General features: G+C 43.1%; 1 protein-coding gene and 1 pseudogene across 1 annotated transcript in view; one reads left to right on the forward strand and one right to left on the reverse strand.

Moving 5' to 3' along the window:
* Positions 1–23500, forward strand: part of RTN1 (reticulon 1) — a 129230-nt gene that overhangs the window by 2890 nt on the left and 102840 nt on the right. Inside the window, exon 2 of the mRNA XM_010847671.1 lies at positions 8075–8824. Coding sequence (XP_010845973.1) covers positions 8075–8824 — 750 coding nt within the window. The remainder of the gene's footprint in view (positions 1–8074; positions 8825–23500) is intronic.
* Positions 14840–15691, reverse strand: LOC104994181 (annotated as a pseudogene).

The raw sequence follows: 23500 nt of genomic DNA on the forward strand, positions 1-23500 counted from the left end.
ATCGAGTCAGTGATGCCATCCAGCCATCTCATCCTCCTCGTTGTCCCCTTCTCCTCCTGCCCCCAATCCCTCCCAGCATCAGAGTCTTTTCCAATGAGTCAACTCTTCGCATGAGGTGGCCAAAGTACTGGAGTTTCAGCTTTAGCATCATTCCTTCCAAAGAAATCCCAGGGCTGATCTCCTTCAGAATGGACTGGTTGGATCTCCTTGCAGTCCAAGGGACTCTCAAGACTTGATATAGGGTTCATTAATTATGAGGGATTTTTTTTTCCTTTAGTTGTCATGACTCAGGTTCTGGAGCATCTTGAAGAGAAGACAAAATCAGATTTGGCTCTCATGATCTTGGAGTTTTATGATCTATTGGTGCCTGTTTGACAGCATGGGATAGGACAGTGGTTTTCTCTGCAATTACTCCAAGTAAACATTCTAAGTAACATTTATTCCAGAAAGAGAAAGTCCTTGTCCTATTACACAATTGTCTCTGATGGTCAGCTCCCCTCTCCACATACCCCCCACATCATAACACCTGAGTCATACAACAACACATAAGAATAAAATTAACAAAAGAGATAGGAGGAGTCAGCTTGTCATTGAGGCTTTTCTTATTCTTTTTATCCCAAAGTGAAAGTGAAAGTCTCTCAGTCACGTCTGACTCTATGCAACTCCCTGGACTATATAGTCCGTGGAATTCTCCAGGCCAGAATACTGGAGTGGGTAGTCTTTCCCTTCTCCAGGGGATCTTCCCACCCACAGATTGAACCCAGGTGTCCCGCATTGTAGGCGGATTCTTTACCAGCTGAGCCAAAAGGTTACCTTAACCCCCTTCTCATCTTGTGAGCCCCTGGTACTATGAGACCCTATGCCCATAGACACTGGAGGATTTGGGCTTTATTTCATCTCTTGGGTCTCAATTCTGTCTGCCATTTCCAGTGCTAACTGGTAAGACAAACACCAAGAATTACATATAATCTTACATAGAAACTGAGGAAAAAGCAATCATCCTAAACAAAAGGAATTCAGTTTATCACTGTTTAATAAATATGGAAATTATCAACTAACTCTGGGGAATAATTCTAATTATGTGAATCATGAATCAGGAGAAGTTATAGTTTAGGAAGGTTTTAGCTACAGACCCTTAATCTTAATCAAGGAGTCTAATATACTTTCTTCAATTCCAATACATTATTCCATTTTGCAGTTTTCTCCAATGTACTTAATTATTTTCATCATATTAAATAACATACCCTGAGGTATGGAGGTAAAAATTCTTACAACTCAAAATTGGAAGTGTCTTCTAAGTAAAGATCAGTCATGAATACAAGCGAAATGTTTTAGAAAAATACAGTAAGTGCCCTGAGGCACCAGAACATTGATCTGTCGGCAGCATGCTGTTTCTGACACGCATACCTAGAAGTATATTATGGTGGTCATGGATGTTCTTTGAGGTGTTATCTTCAGAAAAGATAATGAATAATCAAAAGGCTATGATAAAACCACCCATGTCCCTTAAGAAGAAATAGCAATACAAAGTAAATCAATTCAAACTCTTTGAAAACTACTGTTGCTATTTATTTCCTTGCATCGATGAGGTCTGTGATTCTCCTACCCACTTTGCAAATTTATTCTTTTATTCAAAATGCTTATTGAGTGACTTCTATATGTCAGACATGTGCTAGACACCAGACACATTGCAGTATACAAGGTGTAGAAAGTCCCTGCCCTCATGGAGCTTACTGCTAGTGAGAGACGTCAGTAAAAGGAAGCACATAAATAGTGTAATTTCATGGAGTGTGAACACTGTAAACAGTGATAGAATGTTGGGTGTGAGAAGGTCAAGGATGGCCTCTGTGACCTGAGATCTGTAATCTATGATCTGAAATCTAAATGAGAAGAAGACCACAATTCAAAGAGAGGGATTAACAGGGACCCCAGGTTTAGAGGTCAACTAAGGCACAGGCCTCAAGGCTCTATTATTTGGGAACTGAAAGATGATACAAAGGAGCAGGGGAGAAGGATGAGACAGAACAGAATTGGAGAAGTAGACAGGGCCTAGAGCATTCAAGGCTTCGCATGCAAGAGCAAAGAATTTGAATTTTGTTCCAAACGCATTGGGAAACCATTGGATAATTTTAATCTGGGAAAGAATGCCATTCATTCATTGTTTCACTTAACAAACATGTAATGACCATTTACTCCATGTCAAGCATTGCTTAATCACTGCTCTGGCTATAGTGGTGAAACATAAGATTCCTGCATGCCTGGAGTTTGCATTTTAATTGACAAGACTTACATACAAATAAGTAAATGATATACTATCAGGTTGTTATAATGCTTATGAAGAATGATAAAGCAAGGTAGAGTATAAGAGAGTGATGGGGGCAGTCATGAGGAAATGCTTTTCCTTGCCAGTGGTTTTCAGCAGAGACCTGAATGGGGTGAGGGAACAAGCCATGGAGACACAAGGAAGAGGTGCCAGGCTAAGCTGACAGCCAGTGCAGAGGCCCAGAGAACATCCTAAGTGTTGTAGGAGCAGCTGGAAAGTCAATGTGGCTGCAGTGGGGAGAAGGAAGGGAAGAGTAGCAGGATCAGATTTGTGTTTCTAAAAGATCCTTCTGGATGACAAGTGGAGAATGAGCTGGGAACAAAGGGAAGGGCTGAATGTCAGCACTGCTCATAATTGGACCCTGGCATCTGTGACTTGATGGCCCACATTCACCTTCCTTTTTTTTCCTTCTAAATGAAAGCATCGTAATTAGTAGCAGCAGCAAACATAATCTTCCCATGCTGGTTGGTTCTAACCTTCACAGTTTCTATACTCTGTTTAATTATCAATGACTCTCTAGCTTTGCTGTGTCAGTCTTGTGCTGTGCTAAGTTGTGTCTGACTCTTTGTGACCCCATGGACTGTAGCCCACCAGGCTCCTCTGTCCATGGGATTCTCCAGGCAAGAATACTGGAGTGGGTTGCCATGGCCTCCTCTAGGGAATTTCCCTGACCCAGGGATCAAACCCACATCTCTTAAGTCTCTGTGTGTAGCAGGCAGTTCCTTACTACTAGTGCCACCTGGGAAGCCCAGTGTCAGTCTTGACATAAACCCGTACGTTTTTAACAAGGGTAGGAAAACTTCTGTTTTGTTCTAAAATTTCCCCTGATTTCTCCTAGCACTTTGTTAAACTTTTAGTTCACTTTTAGAGTGGAGGGTAATGTCTACAATATCTACTGAGTCCCATTTCACTCACAAGAAAGATGATTTTTTTTTTTTGAAAGTAGTACTTTTACTTGCCTAACATGAAACTTACCAGACCTTTTCCTCCCACACTCCACTGGTACCATCCTTGTGTGTTAGTCACTCAGTTGTGTCCAAATCTTTGCGACCCCATGGGCTGTGGCCCTGCCAGGCTCATTTGTTCATGGAATTCTCCAGATAAGAATCCTGGAGTGGGTAGCCATTCCCCTCTCCAGGGGATCTTCCTGACCCAGGGATCAAACCCGGGTCTCCTGCATTGCAGGCAAATTCTTTCCTGTCTGAACCACTGGGGAAGCCCCTACCATTCTTACCTTTGAGTAAATAAACCAACATCCTCAAGCCTTATTTTCTGAATGCTCTAACATAGTGGTTTTCAGCTGGAGAGAGGGTTGCCAGATAAAAATATCAGTATTTCCTAGGACATACTTATGCTAAAAAAAAGTTCATTGTTTATCAAATAGTCCTAGTTAACTACGTATCCTGTATCTTTACTTGCTGAATCTGTCAACCCTAACTGGATGTGATCTTTAGAATCACCTTTGGAGTTATAAAACGCTGATGCCTGGGCCCCCTCAAGACTTAACTTCTACTAAGTCAAAGTTTCTGAGGGCAGTTTTGAGCCACACACCACTCAAAATCAGTGAGGAGAAGGAAGGGAAGAGCTGCAGGATCAGATTTATGTTTACATAACTCAAAAACAGTTTCACCACTGTTCTGGGACTTCCCCAGCCATCTAGTAGTTAAAAATCTGCCTTCCAATTCAGGGGACATGTGTTCAATCCCTAGTCAGGGAACTAAGATCCCACATGCCATGAGGCCACTAAGCCCATACACTGTACTACTGAGCCAGTGCCACAACTAAGCCTGGATGCTGCAACTAAGACCTAATGCAGTCAAATAAATAAATTAATTAAAAAAACATAAACAAAGCAAGACCAAAGGACCAAAAGTCACCCTTAGGGAAAAAAAAAAGAACCATTGTTTTAACAATTGAGCTAATTCTCTCATGAGCTCTGTTTGTTGAGTACATCCTGTGTGCCAGGCACTGTACCTGGTACTGGGGGTAGGATATGGGTTGTTTCACTTTTTTGACTGTTACAGACAATGCTGTTATGAACACAGTGTATAAGTTTTTGTGTGGACATAGGTTTTCAATTCTCTACTTATGAGCGGAATTTCTGATTTATATGGAACTCTAAACAGTTGAGGAACTGCCAGACTAGTTTCCAAAGCCACTGTATCATTTTATGTCCACACCAGCAGCGGCTGAGTGTTCCGGTTTCTCCACATCCTTCTCAACACTTAACTACTCTCTGACTTTTTGATTCTAGGAATCCTAGTGGGTACGAAGTGGTAACTCATTGGTTTCGATTGGTACTTCTCTAGTGAATTATGATGTTGAGCATATTTCTGTATGCTTTTCTGTCATGTGTAAATGCTCTTTGGAGAAATGTCTCTTCAGATTATTTGCCTAGGGTTGTCTTTTTATAATTGAATTATAATAATTTTTAATAGATTTTAGATGTAAGTCCCTTATAAGGTATATGATTTGTAACCCATTCTCTGGATTGTCTTTCCACTTCCTTGATGTTTTCCTCTAAAGCACAAAAATGTCTAATATTGATGAATTCCAATTTGTGTATTTTTATTTTGTTGCTTATGTTTTTGATGTCATGTCTAAGAAACCACTATCTAATCGAAAGTCATAAAAATTCACTTCTGTGTTTTCTTCTAAAGTTTCTGATTTTAGTTCTTACATTTAGATTGAATCCATGTAGAATTACTTTTTAATATGACATGAGGTAGGGGTTCAGCTTCATTCTTTTGCATGTGGTTATCTAGCTCATTTTTCCTCTTCTCATTTTCTGAAATATAATTTGTCCTATCTCAGACCCCCACCCACTTTTTGAACAGATGTGGGCTGATATAGTGAGAGATGCATGAAACATAAAGACTTGGGTTCAAATTTAAGCCAAGTCATTTCTAACCATGTGGCTATATCATTCAGGGTCCTGCAGGAAACAAAAGTGACACACTCAAAAGTTGTAACTGAAGAGGGTTTAAATAAATGGCTATTTACAAATGTAAAGACATTTAAAGACAGTTAAAAGAACCAACAAAAAATGGTAAAGCACCCAAGGACTGGCAACATTAAGGATCTGTTAGTACCCTGGACCCAAAGCAGGAAGGGGAAGGAACAGCATTCCCAAAGCCTGGAGCTTCAGAAACAGCAAGAGGTATAAATACCCCAACATTCTCTTCCTTCCACCTCTTCCGTGATTGCTTGGCTGAAACCAACCAGAAATCAGAGAGGAAGGAATTCCAGGTAATACCTGAAGGTCAGCCTCTCAGAACAGAGAACAGGACAGAGAAAGGTGGGAATAAGTCCAAGGAGGCAAAGATGGAAAAACCAGTACAGTGATCTTGGACACATCACTTTGCCTGTTGCCACTAGACTCTAAGCCCTGTATGCGAAGTGCCTGTAACCCAGAAAATCTCAGCAAGTGGAGCGGTGATGCTGCTGCTGGTGGTAGTGCTCTGGAGGCCCAGGCTGCTCCTTCATGCACACTGGGCTGCTCCTTCATGCACACTGGGCTGCTCCTTCATGCACACTGGGCTGTTCCTTCATGCACACTGGCCTCTCCTTCCCATCTTCTTCCTCCTTCTTCCGCCCTATCATTGCAAATTAATGTGATTTTTACACTTTTATGCTGTTTGAAATCACAGGTGCACAACTTACTAAGGAACTAACTTCTATAAAAATAGAGTTAAGGATCATGCAGTAAATCTTTTTACACATAAACTGTGTGTGAGATAATGAGGTTCTTGTTGTTTTAAGTTACTGAAAAAAAACAACATAAATCATATCACTTCTCTACTCAAAATCCTCCAGTGGCTTCTTATTTCACTCAGAATAAAAGCCTGATGAGATCCTACATGATGACCCCACTTCCTTGAAAGCATTTTACCTCTTTTCCTATTTACCTGTTTTCCTGCCCCCTTACTCACTTTGCCCTAGACATGACTGCCTTCTTTTGATACCTAGATCATTGCAGCTCCCACCTCCAGACCTTTGTACTGTCTGTTCCCTCTGCTTGGCATGCGTTTCCTCTGGATATGTCCATGAATCACTTGCTCACCTTCTCAAGTGTTGAATATAGATTACCTTCTCAATGAAACCTGTCTTGATTACCCTATTTAAAATTACAAACTCATCCCTATCCTGTCACAGTCACCCTGAGCCCTTTACTCTATTTTTTTTCCATAGCACTTAACATCTTCTAACATACTATATACTTTTTTTTTACTACATGCATTATTTGTGTATTATAGTCTTCTCCCACTAGATATAAGCAGAGATTTTGTTTCCTATTTCATTCACTAATACATCCTAAGTGCCTATAAGGGAGCCTAACACATAAAAGGCTGTCAATAAATAATAGATGAATGAATGACACATGGATAAAGGATAAAATCATTTCAGCTTTTAGAGAATTAGACAAATCTAAACTGTTTTATCCATTGGGGTTCACCCATAGTCCTAAAGTGACAAATTACTTAGCTATTGATAGTCTACCCTTTACCCTCCCATTGACCTCAAAGCTTTGTAGAAATGGCAAGTAGTTCTTGCTTACAAAAGGGCCAGAAATCACTGTCTAGGATATTCTGAGATAAGGCCCTTTTGTATCGGCAAGGGGAAAACTGAGCTCTTGAAAACTGTTGTCATGGCCATCCCAAGTAATTTCAGCTGAGAGAGAAATATCAGTAAGATTGCTCATGAGGTTTGGGGGCCATCTGAATATACATCAGACACTTAACCAGAGGATGTGACTATTGGGTTTTGTTCTCAAGAGGAGGTGAAGAGATGAAAAAAGAATGACAGTGGACTCTACCATTAGAAGCCCTGTGGGATTGTGCAGTATGGTAGTCTGCACAGCCTGTTTAGTGGAACTGGCAAAAAATTATTCCTTATATTGCTTCACTTTGTTACACTTTTCACTAAAAAAGAATAAATGTATTGATTCTTATGGAAAATGTGAAGGTTGGAAAGCATGTTGTACATAAGGATCCAAATTAGCTTTCTTTGTCTTACTGAAGCAGGGGACATGGACAGGAGTTCATGGACAAGGAGTTATTACAGATTTGTTGACAGTCACTGGTGGGCCAAATTAGAGAGTTATATATATCAGATTGGGGCTTCCCAGGTGGTGCTAGTGGCAAAGAACAGGCCTACCATCTGCAGGAGACATAATAGACGTGGGCTTGATCCCTGGGTTGGGAAGATCCCCGAAGGAGGGCCTGGCAACCCACTCCAGTATTCTTGCCTGAAGAATCCCATGGACAGAGGAGCCTGGCAGGTAGGTGACAGTCCATAGGGTTGAAAAGACTGGACATGACTGAAGCGACTTAGCACACAAGCATACATCGGATTATCTGATGAAATCTGTGATACTAGAAAACTTCCCTGAGAGGCGGATTAGAAATTAAAACCATGACTTCTAGAATCTTTCCCATATTGAAACAGAAAAATCAGCCAGGTGCTACTGCTAAGAAATTGCTGGGTTATTTTTAAAAATAGCTAAATTAAGGTATAGGTATATGAAACACTGATTAACTGGGCCCTAACAGTAATTAGCCTTTTAGTTCAGGTGGCCTTTCTAGCATAGCCCTGGAAACAGACTATTTTGGGGGCTAATAAGATATGTGTTTTTTAAGCAAGGAGAAAATATCTCCCCTAATGGAATTTTGTTTTATTTCTTCTCTCCCTGTTCATCTGTCTGTCCTTGTGTGTGCCTCTTTGGCGTTTCTTCGCTCTGTGGGACGACAGAACCGTCTGCTGCAGAATCCCAGGGGAAATGCGGCATCTCCGAGGATGAGCTGATCACTGCCATTAAGGAAGCAAAGGGGTTATCCTACGAGACAACGGAGAGCCCACGGCCAGCGGGCCAGAGGGCCGAGAGGCCCGAGGCCAAGGCCAGGTCTGGGCTGCCCACCATCCCCAGTCCCCTGGACCACGAGGCCAGCAGCGCGGAGTCAGGGGACTCAGAGATTGAGCTGGTGTCCGAGGACCCGCTGGCCGCTGAGGATGCGCTGCCCTCGGGTTACGTGACCTTTGGTCACGTGGGCGGCCCGCCTCCATCGCCGGCCTCGCCATCGATCCAGTACAGTCTCCTGAGGGAGGAGCGTGAGGCCGAGCTGGACAGCGAGCTCATCATCGAGTCGTGCGACGCCTCCTCCGCCTCAGAGGAGAGCCCCAAACGGGAGCAGGACTCGCCGCCGATGAAACCAGGTGCCCTAGACGCCATCCGGGAGGAGCCGGGCGCCCGGGCCGAGGAGCGCACCCCCAGCCGGCGGGGCCTGGCAGAGCAGGAGCCCTTCCTCAGTTTCCCCTCGGCTGGCCCGCGAGCCGGCCCGGAGCTGCCCTCCGGAGACCCAGCCCCCGCCCCCGAGGGGCCCACCGCGCCACGGACACCCGTGGAAGCAGCGAGTTCCGACCAAAGCTCCGAGGCCACAAAGGCCCCCGGGCTTCGGGGGCCTGGCGTCATGCCCCCTCTGCTGTTTCTCAATAAGCAAAAAGGTAAAGTGACAGCGTTCTTGATTCACGTAGGTTGTCTGCTTACAGTTCTACCCCTGGGTGTGCCGAGATACTCAACAGAGGGGCGTTGGTCTGGCTCAGCCCTGTAGTCAGGTCCTGATTGGTCGAATAGTTGGCCAAGAACCATTCCAAAGAGGGTGGGGAGAAGAAGAGAGGATCCCGATTCTTAGCTGGGACTTCCATGGCAAAGCTCAGCCTGGCTGGCTGAACCCTAGCATCTCCAATAATCAGTTTTGTGGACACTCCAAGATCTCCTGAATGGAGTGAATGTGTCCCTCCTTTCATTCCAGGACTGGATTTCCTCACTTGGGATGGGATGGGGTTTGTTATTGTCTAAGGCTCATTTCCAGCTTCCCACTCCCTCAGTGATAGAGTGGGCTTACAGTCCCGCTAGGTGCTGAAACCCAGCATTAGCACTTCCATTTTGCCAACCAAAAGTTCTTCTTAAATGGACCAAGAGGATCTCAGTGCCATCCTTTCTCTTACCAAAACAAAGCAACCACAACAACAGAGTTTCTTGTCCCACAGTAAGACCTAAGGTGACTAATTTTAAAGTCACTTTTTACTTAGAATTATTTTAATCGGGCCATTATATTTTCCCTATGAGAGATTTTAAGTTGAATGAAGTCTTCAAATTCAGAAAAAATGGAAGTCATTACTTCGTCTTTCGGGCTTTCTTACCCCCAAGTCATCCTCTACACCAGGTTGCAGCTGTGTTATGGAATTCAGGAAGGAAATTAAAGTCAGGTGAACAGTAATAAATTAGGCACTGCACAGTCTAGTTAATGGGGCTACATTAAAGGTACAGAATCTCTCCCCAGATCCTGGGGAGAACTTGTAAACAAACCCTAAAAGCACAGCTCTGTTCAAGGTCCCCTCTCCCCCATCTCCTCTGCTTTGTGTGTGTGTTTGTGGGGTTTTTTTTAGAAGTATTTTTCTTTTTAGGGATAAATGATTCTGAGGGTAACACCCTCCTTCCTGTTTATATGCTAACTTCAATGTTAGTAGCAATTAAAGTGCCTCATATAAAAATAGAGGACAAAATCTTTCTCATTATAGATTGGAAGCTCGCTTCTAAATTCTTTAAAATGAACACATTGCAAAGGGGGAAACAGGAGGAATGCAATGAAAAGATAACCTGCTGCATGGTTACTGGTGGCCTAGACACGTGGCATCACGTGGGCCCTGACATAATTGACTCCTGATATCCCAAATAATTCATCCCTGAGAGTTTAAAGTATATTTAGTGTGTGCAATAGGGAGGCTCTTCTGTGACAGACTTTGCAGTGGAAATGTGTATTTGTTGCACGAATATTAGAACTAATTTGGATTCTTTTGCCACCACTCTGACTGTGGTGGGACAGGGCCCTGCAGCTTTCAGGGAGCTTGAAGCAGGAACTCTTGAGTCATTCAGAGTATGGGTTCATATCACTGTACTGTAACAGGCATGTATTTCCATTTTATCCCCTAATTAGCATCCCCATAGTGAAATGGTCACATGTGCACGGTGCTGCTCGAATATATTTATCCTCCAAAGTAAGGAAATCTGAAGTCTAATAAAGAGAGAATGGTATTGTGCAGGCCCATTCCCCTCATTAGTATATTTGAGAGACAAGTACCGCAGCAGGACTGACCGAGCGACCAAACATCCAATAAAGAGCTAAGGCGATGGAAAAGTACTGCTGTGAATGCAAAGGCTTCAGAGCATATTTTACAGCTGAGTCTGGTACCATTCTAATCTCTGTGCAAGTTGCCCCATATGGCTTGGACCCTCTGCTGCCACGTTAGACATTAGAAAAGAGAAAGTGGCAGTCTTTTCAAACGATTAAGGCATACCACGGTGAATAGCCTCTGCTCTCCTCCGCACTGAGGGATCCTTTGAAATCCAGTCTCCCACTGAAACTCGGCGCTCTCAGCCTCATTATCTATGAAGAGAGTCTGAAAGGTTGCTCTGAGGCAGCCGAGTGCTGGCGGTGCTGCGCAGATGACTCGGTGCTGCCAGCAGGTTATTGGAGCCCTGGGGTTCTTCTGGTCTCACCTGCTCCACCTCAGCGGGTGGGAGGAGCAGCCTCCCCCAGGCTGTTCTTAATCACTGTCTGTGGACAGGAGGGTTGCGCTCAAGTCAAGTGCGACTCCCCACAGCAGTGGGGTCAGGTCAGCTTCTGTGGTTTCCTCAAGCCTCTGACAGTGTAAATGCATTCATGTTCATATATTCACAAGTACGCTCTTCTCCCTGGCTTTGAAGTTATCCTGCTAATGCTGGTGCTGGGCTAAGTTTTGGGAAGGTCCAGAAATATTTAGAATGAGGTTTGGCAAATATCATAGCACATACTGTCAAGGAGCACTGGGCTTTATTTACTGGCATGTGCTTGTCCTGACAAGGTCTATTTATGAAGCTTTCTTACCTTTCGGAGACCTCTGCTGCTGTTGCACTGAAGACCAGATGAGCTTCATCATATTCCAGTTTCCCTTCTCTGTGCACCCCCTGAGCTCCTACTCCCCTGTTATTTTGCTTCCCCACACCCTCAAGGATGGCCTCTCAACATCACAGGGTAGATAAATTTTCACTGTTGCAAGGTTGACCCTTTTAGGAATGTCTTAGTTGAAAACAAATGAAAAATTCTCAATAAAACACTAATACCCAATGTGACTCATCAGGGTGGGAGTGCAGTATATTTCCACCTATTTGATTACAGAATCTTTTATTAGAGTGTGGTGTAGGCTTCATCATCTATGGAGCATTCTTTGAGAAGTAGTGGTCTCTGGGTACTCACCTCCATTCCCAGCATTCTGATTACTTTTCCTTGCAGTTCAAAAGCATAGTGTCAGACCAGCCACCAGGACGTCATGTGGGAGCCTGTTAGAAATGTCAGGCTCCTTCCCAGACCTACATACTGATTAGAATCTGCATTTTATCAAGATGTCCAAGTGATACCTATTCATGCTAAGGCTTGAGAAGCAATGCTTTAGACCATAGAAGTCAGTATTAACATTCTGACCTGAAACTGTTCTGAAGAACGTCACCAACAACAACTAAAAGACCTCTTTTCAGTCTCATCTTTCTTGTTCTCCTGGATACTTTAATGTTGTACTGCTGAACAGTCCTTAAAACATTAGTGAGAAAATAATATATGTTCAAAATAAATAAATGGAACATAAGAAATGGTGCAAAATAAAAAGTTTAAGTTCTCCTGATCCAACCTTACATTTCTAAGTCTTAGAGATAACTGCAGGCTTCTGTTTTTGTTGTTCTTATTGCTTTCAGAAATTTTCTTTGTGTATTTTGGTATACATGGGTTTTTATTGCACAAGTGATATCATATTGAACAGACTATTTTAACTTACTTCTTTTAGCAGTAAAATCAGGGACACCACTAGCTCACATGGAGACTGTTCTCTTCTCAAAACTGTCCTCCTTTATCTCCCTGATGTTTCTCCTTCTTAGTTATCCCCTCAGTCTCTGACCTTTCCCCCAATCTCTTTTGCTACCTTCCTTCCGATTCCTTTGTTTGACCTGAGTCCTTTCCCTGTCTTCCTTCTTCCCTCATTTTCTTGCTCTCATCCACACAGATTTTCAACCACTGCCTCACGTGTAGCACCTCCCAGGCTTTGGAGAAGTCTTTCATTCTGGACTCCAAGTCCACTTCCTCACTCTTTAGTGAACATCCTATAGACTACCCCCCTCCACCTCCCATTTAGTACATTGATGTCCTTTGTCAAAATCTGCTCCTTTCCTTCTTCTACTCCCTTCCTGAGTGAATGAAGGGATATCATTCAGGCTTCACTCTGGTATGGATATTCAGATCAGGTCTGGATCTGAGTAAAGGCTGAGTAAAGACTCAGTGGCCTGAGACCAAGTTAGAGGAAGAACCTGATTGTAAAACTTCAGTGGAAGTGTTGGCAGTAGTATTTGGCTATACAATTATCCATATTATCCAGGATGCTCTTAATATTTGAAAAATTATCAAAAACAAAGTGCAAAATGTAAAAAAATAACTATTTGGAACTTTCAATAGGGCATCCAGTGATCCCAGTTTGAGAAATACTGGTTTAAGCCAGTGGTTCCCAGAGCATCCCAAAGCCTCAGCACGGGGTACCTCATAGTCTCCTGGAGTGCTGACTGAAAATGCAGGTTCCTGTTTGGCCCCTGCCCTAGAACTGCAACATCAGGATGAGCATAAACTTGCACTTTTAATAAGCATGCTAAAGAGAATTTTTTCAGTAAGCAGATGAGCTAAGCAGCCCAACCTGTAGTGAAAAACACCTTGGTGAGCGTGCCCTGGGCATATGGTGTTTTTTAATGAGAGAGAGTGAGGGGCACTCGGCTGTTTCCATCCCATACCATGCCCTGGGAGGCAGGCCTCTGCACCTTCTCTCTGCAGGCACCAGCTGCAGCAGCTGGAGCTTGCAGGGCTTAGCCCTCTGTAGCAGGGAAAAGCTTATCTCCTTAGGGGAGTGATTTGCAAGAAGACTCCCAGATGGAGCCCTTCTGAAAAAGACCTAGCATTTATGATGTTTATTATTAGTTTTCATTATTATTAATATACTAGATAGTGCTTCTGTCCTAAAATATTTTGGAGAGAACCAGAATAAGTGTGACCCATTTACTTTTCTTCCTGTAATTCTTTTTTTAAAAAAAGTTAATATACTTTAGTCCCATATTTATTTGCTTCCATGAAACTGAATTAGTAAAACAGGCCATAAAGGTTCTTGGACAGGATCTTTCTTTCACAATGCAGGTTTCATAATTGGCCCAAAGACTTATGTCCCTAATATTACAGCCGCTTCCCCCATGCCAGATTTCAACAAGATGGACCAGAAACTGCTGGATAAAGTCTGGCTTCTGTGAGGATGTATGCAGTGTAAATATTTAGATGGAGACATTGAACCTTCCATTTTAAACTATTCAAAGCTATTAAGTTACTTTTATGAGATGCTGCCCAGTGATAGAAGGTATTCTCCTGATTTAGCAGCACAGAATGAGGCTGCCGATAGGCAGTTCACCTTATTGGTTTTTCCTTCTGCAACAGTCACAAGGTTAGCATTGTCCCAGATTGCGTATTGATCTGCTTTTTAAATCGTGGCTTCAGGACCCTGGGAAGGTTTCCTTCTCACCCTTGAAGAGATTTGCTCCAAATCTTGGTGACCCAGCACTTAAACTGTTTCTAGGGACAGATATTTTTGACACTTCACCTACAGGATGTATATATAGATCCAAAATTGTTTTTGTAATATTTTGATGTCAAGTCCTTCAGACACAGTGAACCCAACTCCCTAGTAAATTTTGCCTGGGCACAGAGTGGGGCATCATTTCAGTTCAGTCACTCAGTCGTGTCCGACTCTTTGCGACCCCATGGACTGCAGCACGCCAGGCTTCCCTGTCCATCACCAACTCCTGGAGTTTATACAGACCCACATTCATTGAGTTGGTGATGCCATCCAACCATCTCATCCTCTGTCGTCCCCTTCTCCTGCTTTCAATCTTTCCCAGCGTCAGGGTCTTTTCAAATCAGTCAGTTCTTTGCATCAGGTGGCCAAAGTGTTGGAGCTTCAGCTTCAGCATCAGTCCTTCCAGTGAATATTCAGGACTGATTTCCTTTAGGATGGACTGGTTGGATCTCCCTGCAGTCCAAGGGACTCTCAAGAGTCTTCTCCAACACAACCGTTCAAAAGCATCAATTCTTCAATGCCCAGCTTTCTTTATAGTCCAACTCACATCTATATATGACTACTGGAAAAACCACAACTTTGACTAGATGGACCTTTGTTGGCAAAGTAATGTCTCTGCTTTTTTTTTTTTTTTTAGATATTTGAAATACAACTTTATTCTGATTCTAAACAAAAAGGAATGGAAATGACAGTGACAAACAAGATCCCGCCTCTCAATATTGTCGTGTGACTATAGCAGTCTTATATTTGAAACTCAAGGAGGAAACAATTGTGTTCCAAACCACCTAAATATACAGGTCCAAAAAATGAAAGTTTTTTTTTTTTTTAAACTGCCACATTCACTCCAAAGCCCATCCATCTCCTTCAGCATCCAAAGATTAAGCACATGTTCTGCTTAGCTATATAATAAAGTGGCAAACACGCCGCACCGCTGACATCACAGGACAGTTGCCTATAAAACTAGACTTCTGATGCTGGGCCCCAGCTTCACTTTCTCACAGGTCACCATCTTCATCCGGGAGAGCAGTTGTATGAGTAGCCTCTAAATTGTACTCGTACTGTGCTGCCAGGGCTGGGTCCATGACCACCTCTGGCGGGGCAAGAGCAGACACGGCGACAAACTCCAAGTTAGGGTCTCCTGTCAGTTTTCTAGCAAGCCAGAGGAAGGGCTTTTTAAAGCTGAAGTTACTTTTGCCAGAAATGTCATAGTTCTGAAGATTCTTCTTTCGGTGGAAGACAATTGACTTTGCCTTAACCTTTCTGTCCTTAATATCCACTTTGTTGCCACACAACACAATTGGGATGTTCTCACACACTCGTACCAGTTCCCTATGCCAGTTAGGCACATTCTTGTAAGTAACTCTTGTAAGTAACTCTCAATGTTATGTCAAACATAATAATAGCACACTGAGCTTGTATGTAATAGCCATCTCTCAGTCCACCAAAATTCTCGTGACCAGCTGTACCCCATACATTGAACTTAATAGGTCCTCTGTTGGTATGGAACACAAGAGGATGGATCTCAACACCCAAGGTAGCTGCATACTTCTCAAATTCACCAGTCAGATGACGCTTCACCAGTCAGATGGTTCTTCCAGTACCACCATCACCAACCAAAAAAAGTTTGAACTGAACTTGGGGTTCTCCTTGGGCAGCCATCGTGATATTACTTCCAGAAGCATCTCCATGCCTGTCTGACTGAGCTGTGTCTGCTTTTTAATATGCTCTCTATGTTGGTCTTAACTTTTCTTCCAAAGAGCAAGCGTCTTTAATTTCATGGCTGCAGTTACCATCTGCGGTGATTTTGGAGCCCCCCAAAATAAAAGTCTGTCACTGAGTGGGGCTTAGATAAGCCCTTAAGATGGATCCAAGTCCAACCTGCCTGTAGAGATAAGAGTTCACAAATGGCATATGTTCTGGTGCCTCTGAGAAATAATGACCCTATTTAGATGGTGATCCTGATTCTCTATCTAGTCCCTTTATCCTTCACATAAATCATCTTTGCTTACTGATGCAGTCATGGAGATTGGATACTATAATCCACGTACATCTAATTTTCAGCATCAAGACTCCAGAGGAGTCTCCACTCCTTTCAGATGCTAACTTCACTTTCCTCTAAATCTGGGTGGGGCACTCACAGTTATGGTCTCTGCTTCTGAATCCTATCTTTGTAACCCCACAAAACACTGCTGTAATACAGATAACATAAATTTTACCCAAGGTTATGCCAGCGCCACCAAAGGAAGACTTAATCAATTCAATTCATTCTTCCTTCCTTTGCTTCAGTCAATACGGTATACTGCCTGTCTGATGCAGGCAATATAGTGATGACCAAGGCAGACATGAATCCACCAATTGCAGGGCTTCATTTGGGTGGGTGAGGAGCTGACATTAAATAGAAATCAACAGAATGATGTGTTCTCGTGAGAGAGTACTTGGTGGTAATGGAACTTGGATCAGAAGGTCAGAGAGGAGGAACTAAGGAATCAACTATGGCAAGACATTATTTTAAAACATTCTGGACAACAGACAATGCAAAAGCTACAGGCAAGAAAGTTCTGGGAGCGTTCTAGAAACTGAAAAAAAATGTCTCCATGGTTAGAGTTGTTTTGTTGTTGTTGTCGTTGGTTTCCCTGGTGGCTCAGTGGTAAAGAATCTGCCTGCAGTGCAGGAGATATAGGTTCAGTCCCTAGGTTGGGAAGGGCTGTGGAGAAGGAGATGGCAACCCACTCTGGTATTCTTGCCTGGGAAATCCAATGAACAAAGGAGCTTGGAGGATATAGCCCATGGGGTCTCAAAAGAGTTGGACATGATTTAGTGACTAAACAACAGCAACAAGGTTGGCAGTGCCTTTTCATGCCCAGGCCACAGTGCAGAGTTTGGTCTTTATCATGATATGACAGGGAGAGGGAGGTAGCAATGAAAATAAAGAGGAATGGCTGAATTTTAAGTTTATTTTGAAGATTGTCTTAATTGGACTTACTGACACAGTGGATTGGTATTTGGGGTGACTTTATTCCCACATCTCTCAAATTATATTTCAGTTTTTGTCACCATAATTATTATAAATAGATGCAAAAATATTTATAATAGGAAAAATACCCTAAACCTCAGTGCAGTTTCTTTATTCACTGAAGCCAATTTTTTTATGTCTACTATAGGAAAATCAACCATTTGGGTAATGCTGGCTCTGAAATATTCTCTCCCAGGTTGAGCTGTACATCTAGTATATTTTTATGGCCAAGCATTGGGGGGTATAATAGTTATTAACGTGTTTTGGTGACAGTGATGTTTGAGTGACTGAGACCAGAGCTGGAATAAGGGTCAAATATGGTACCTATGGAAGTTAAATAGGACATAGAGTGAGGTAGGCAGGGATGGGGGACAGCAAGTTGGTTCTTTAAAAAGAGTTAGGTATAATTTTGGCAAGGGCCAGGAACTCACAAAAGCTTCAGAAAGTCTAAAGTGAAATTCCAAATATGGATCAAAATTATACTAACAAGCAAAGATGGTAGCTTGCCAGAAAGCAGAGGATAAAGTCAGAGAAAAGGTAGTTTAAGGCAAACACTCAAACTGGTGTCTGAAGTGGGAACAAGTATATCACTGGCCCTAGTGAACTTCAGCTCAAGCCTGCAGTTGATTATCGTTATTTGTGATTACTCAGTGCTTCCTAAGTCAGCCTTATCTCTTTAATGGTCCTTTTGGGTTTTAAATGACCTAGGGGTCCTCTTCTGCCAAGGAAAGCCTTGATCCAGGACTCTTTCTCTCTTCTTGTGGAAACTGAGGGCATGTGGCAGGGAGAGTGAATTAGGGACTCAGTGGAGACATTTGTTTTTCTAGACAGTGTTTCTCAAAGTGCAGTTGGGGACCATTGACATCATAAACTGTTTGATAAAATACAGATTCCAAGGCTCACCTCCAGGATCTCCTAAGAATGGGCTGAGGAATCTGCCTCATTAAGTGGCTCCCCAGTAAGTCCTAGGCACACCAGAATTTGAGAACTATCATTCCAGGGACTGTGTTGAGGCTGATCTCTCAAAGCCCTCAGAGTTATCTTTGTCAGGTTTTTTTCTCTTAAGTGTCCCATCTTTTTCAGGGCCTGGGCCAGAATCCTGCCAGGCAGGTTTTCTGATTGAGCTTGCTGCTGCTGCTAAGTTGCTTCAGCTGTGTCTGACTCTGTGCAACCCCATAGATAGCAGCCCACCAGGCTCCCCCATCCTTGGGATTCTCCAAGCAAGAACACTGGAGTGGGTTGCCATTGCCATTTCCTTCTCCAATGCATGAAAGTGAAAAGTGAAAGTGAAGTCGCTCAGTCGTGTCTGACTCTTCACGACCCCATGGATGGCAGACTACCAGGTTCCTCCGCCCATGGGATTTTCCAGGCAAGAGTACTGGAATGGGTTGCCATTGCCTTCTCCTGATTGAGCTTAGGTGTTTTAAATGGTTTATATGTGGGATTTAGAATGAAATTTGTACTGTCAACTCTGAGACGTCCACCTCCTTATAGGAGAAGTGGAGGGGGGATAGTGTGAGCACCACCTGACTTACAGGCTTATTCTGGAGGTGCTACTGCTATCTTCCCACCCCACAGAGGCTCCAGAACAAAGACCTGCAAAGGGCGGGCAGGGACACAGCTAGCTAACAGTTCATGTTCCCAGTAGTTTGGGGCCTTCTGGTGATTTTGGAGGGAGAGCAATGAGCAGTCCTGAGAAGAGATCTTAGTTCCCTCCCCAGGAATTAAACCTGGGTGGCCTGGATGAAAACCAAGAATCCTAACCACTAGACCACCAGGGACCAGAGGCTAGAAGCAAAGTGGCCCTGGCTCTTGCCACTATTTGAAAGCAAGAATGTTTCAAGGAGGCAAACACTAAACGCAGGTACAACATTTATTATTAGAGACACAGCACAACGTATGAAAGAGCACACAGGAAAACAGTTTATCCAACTCAGAAGCAGGGCAGAGATACACACCCAGAGAGAGTGCGGACACCGAGGAGCTCAGGAAGGCAGACACTAGGCGGAGACACACACCTGGAGAGGAGTGTGGGTGTCCTGAGCGAGGAGAACCGTGGTACAGAGGGACGTAAATCACTGATATAGGAAAGTCCTTCCCCGTCTTTGTTTCCCTTTGGCCCGTTATCTTGTTTCTTTCTTCATACTGCTGGTCCATGGACCCTCCCCAAGATGAGTGTGCAACTTTTTGCCAAGATGGATCCCACCGCAGAGGCCTATGAGTGCATGTCCACGTTTATTATGGGTTGGGGTCCCCTCCCTTTTCAACCCCCAAGAAGCCTTCTGCGCTTGTGCAGACAGGGAAGTCTTCCTTGACCTCAGGAGTGGATACCTTTTCTCTTTGTTTTAGCAGAGCTCAGCTTTTATCACTAGCTTTGTCCTTGGAAGGTCTGGGTGAGAACAAAGCTTGAATTTTACTCCACTTAACAGATACCAGGTGTCCAGCCCAGAGGCCCACTGTCTCCTACCTCACTGGGCCAGAGGAGTCCTCCAGATGGCCTCTGCCCATAGCTTAGAAAATTCATGGGAGAGGGAGAAAGCCTCAGCCTGGGGTTGAGCTGTATGCTTCCAGTGACAAATGAAGTAGCAAGCTTAATCTTCTTACACAAGATCAAAAATTTCACTACCACTGATAAATAATTCAGCTCAAACCTGCATACTCTGGTAAACACAGCATTCTGATTTAACTCTTCTGGCTGGTACCTCTTTTACAACTCAGCTGAACACTGAAATCTTGGGAGATTTCTCTAAATGCAAAGCACTTACAAAAGCAGAATATGTGTTCCAAAGTTATCTTTTTTTTTTTTTTGCTCTCAAATTCACTTTTGTTTACCTCCCCCTAACATCTGTAGGAAATTCGATCCTATATCTAAAAACGCAGAAAAAGCCAAGTAAAGCCGAGAATGGCTTTCATATTGATTTTCCCCACTCACTGTAAATGTCTGTTGCCATCCAGTGGTTGTGATGAAAATATCCAACCTTTACTTTTTAACCTCATCTGAAGCCACTAGGATTTGAAATTACACATTTCAAATTTACAGAGTTCCTGGGTTAGGATGTAAGAAAATGTATCTTTCAGTGATTTTCCAGTGTCCATGTGACTGCACCGTTTGTATAGGGATTGATCATTTAAATTGTCATCCATATTTTCCTTGAAATAAGCATGAGGACAGAGGTCCAAAAAAATTCCTAAAAGGGTAATCTGGTTTGTACCAGAATTAATTTTAAGTTAGCCATTTTGCCTGTGCCCAAAAATATAATATCATATAGGATTCATGAATCAAAGTTTCATACTAACTGGAGTTTTTTGATCAACACCCTCCTTGTATATTGAAGTCAGGATTTGAAGTACAATTAGTTGTTCTCAGTGATGTTGCAGGGGCAGAAGAACCAAAATTTGAGATAAGGTCTCCTGGCTCTGATCCAGTGCCCTTTTCCAACTAAATTGATTTCCAGGTAGTTGACTTGTTTGTAAGTAAACCTAAATGCTTCTCTATGTGATGTGGCTTTATAATTTGGAGGTTAAGATTTAATATCTTAAACATATACTGCTATAAATAGTTTTATAATGGTGCATGAAGCACAGTTAGATCAAGTGGTAGTGTGGTGAGTGATGTGGAAATTCAGTCCAATCATCTGGAGAGGATTTAGTTTTTTTTTTTTTTTAATTTTTAAATTTTAGGTTAGCCAAGTGATGGTCAAATCACTTTACATAGAGTCACAGTTTTCTCAAATGTTAGACAAATAAAATCATAAATAACTTGGTTCTAGATAATTTTGATATAAGTAGAATGGCCTCACTGTTGATGTGTCCTTTTTATTTTCTCTCTCTTCCCTTTGTTGGGGTCCACATTTTAAAGCCCTTTCTTATTCTGAAAACAGAATCTTGAAAATTTGAGTAGATTTTATTTATCCCACAAGTCTGTGCTCTACTTACAAAGCCAAAAATCCTGGCTTTCACTTTGACTTCTAAACCCCTAGTTCTTGTGTAGACCACATCTTTCCCTCAGATCCTGTTCAGTTCAGTTCAGTTCAGTTCAGTCACTCAGTCGTGTCTGTCTCTTTGCAACCCCATGGACTGCAGCACATGAGGCCTCCCTGTCTATCACCAGCTCCCAGAGTTTACGCAAACTCATATCCATTGAGTCGGTGATGCCATCCAACCATCTCATCCTCTGTCGTCCCCTTCTCCTCCGACCTTCAACCTTTCCCAGCATCAGGGTCTTTTCCAATGAGTTAATTCTTCATCAGGTGGCCAAAGTATTGGAGTTTCAGCTTCAGCATCAGTACAGCAGAGACTAATGCCCTGGAGACTGATGGCAAAGTCCTCTTTGAAAAAGATACTTTCAGATTTCAGCTATACTGTTCATCTGTCAAATCTGGACTAATTGCCTCTAAGATGAGGCATAAGATCGTTCACTTGAACTGTAAGTTTTATCTCCCTTTTGTATATTTGTTCTTGTGATTTATATAATGCTCATTTTGTAAGGGGTAAAGATAGATCAGTTTCCACCAAATTGATACTTCCTCTTCAATATTTTGCTTTCCTGGAGGCTCAGCTGGTAAAGAATCTACCCACAATGCAGGAGACACCGGTTCCATTCCTGGGTTGTCATAATCCCCTGGAGAAGGGAACAACTACCCACTCCAGTATTCTGGCTTGGAAAATTCCATGGACTGTATAGTCCATGGGGTCTCAAAGAGTCAGACCCGACTAAGTGACTTTCACTTTCACTTCACTTCCGTAGTGTAGCATCATTGCTGGGTAAGACTGTATAGTCAGCCACTGCATTTTCTAGCCCTCTTTGCATGTAGATGAAGCTAAACACCTTATTGTTATCAGTGGAATGTAAGTGGAAGTGATGTGGGTCACATCTGGGGCACGATGGCTAAGATGTAGTTGTGCCTTTTCTTCCTTCAGGCTGTGAGGGATAACAAAAGGGAAGGAGCCTGGGCCTCTGAATGACTGCTTGGAGGGAAGCTGCCTGCTAATGAACACACATATTGCTCTATTAAGTTAGCCCCAAAACAGATTGTTCCCATGGTAAGGGTTATTTGTTACCATAGCCAGCCTCATCTTGACTAGTATGGTAACTCATGATGTAAAAGTGAGGTTAAGAAAGAAGATCTACAGTTAGAATGTATGTTGGACCATATGTTCCATGGTTGTATAAGTTTTATGTTTTGCCTCTCCTTCTCTCTACCTTTCTCCTTTGTACTCTCCTTTGCTGATGCTAATTGATCCTACTCTTAGAAATACTGGTGAGGTGAGATGAGGTGAGGTTCAGTCGCTCAGTTGTGTCCTACTCTTTGCAACCCCATGAACCACAGCACACCAGGCCTCCCTGTCCATCACTAACTCCCAGAGTTCACTCAGACTCACGTCCATCGAGTCAGTGATGCCATCCAGCCATCTTATCCTCTGTCATCCCCTTCTCCTCCTGCCCCCAATCCCTCCCAGCATCAGAGTCTTTTCCAATGAGTCAACTCTTCTTATGAGATGGCCAAAGTACTGGAGTTTCAGCTTTAGCATCATTCCTTCCAAAGAAATCCCAGGGCTGATCTCCTTCAGAATGGACTGGTTGGATCTGTTTGTAGTCCAAGGGACTCTCAAGAGTCTTCTCCAACACCACAGTTCAAAAGCATCAATTCTTTGGTGCTCAGCCTTCTTCACAGTCCAACTCTCACATCCATACATGACCACTGGAAAAACTATAGCCTTGACTAGCCGGACCTTTGTTGGCAAAGTAATGTCTCTGCTTTTGAATATGCTATCTGGGTTGGTCATAACTTTCCTTCCAAGGAGTAAGCGTCTTTTAATTTCATGGCTGCAGTCACCATCTGCAGTGATTTTGGAGCCCCAAAAAATAAAGTCTGACACTGTTTCCACTGTTTCCCCATCTATTTCCCATGAAGTGATGGGACCAAATGCCATGGATCTTCATTTTCTGAATGTTGAGCTTTAAGCCAACTTTTCACTCTCCACTTTCACTTTCGTCAAGAGGCTTTTTAGGAGGAGGAGCTAAGATGGCGGAGGAGTAGGATGGGGAGAACACTTTCTCCCCCACAAATTCATCAAAAGAACATTTAAACGCCGAGTAAATTTCACAAAACAACTTCTGAAAGCCGGCAGAGGACATCAGGCACCCAGAAAAGCAACCCAAGTCTTCGAAAGGAGGTAGGGAAAAATATAAAAGACAAAAAAGGGACAAAAGAGGGAGGGATGGAGTTCCGTCCCGGGAAGGGAGTCTTAAAAAGAGAGAAGTTTCCAAACACCAGGAAACCTTCTCACTGCCGAATCTGCGCCGAGCCTTGGAAGCACAGAGGGCAACATAACAGGGAGGAAAAATAAATAATTAAAACCCGCACATTGCGAGCCCTACGGTAACTTCCCCAGTGGAGAAGCAGCGCAGACGCCTGCATACGCCATTAGCAAGCGGGGGCTGGGCAGGGAGGCGCGGCGCGGGCTGCATCGCA

This window comes from Bison bison, unplaced genomic scaffold (genome assembly GCF_000754665.1).
Source record: "Bison bison bison isolate TAMUID 2011002044 unplaced genomic scaffold, Bison_UMD1.0 scf7180017864254, whole genome shotgun sequence".
Lineage (NCBI taxonomy): Eukaryota > Metazoa > Chordata > Mammalia > Artiodactyla > Bovidae > Bison > Bison bison.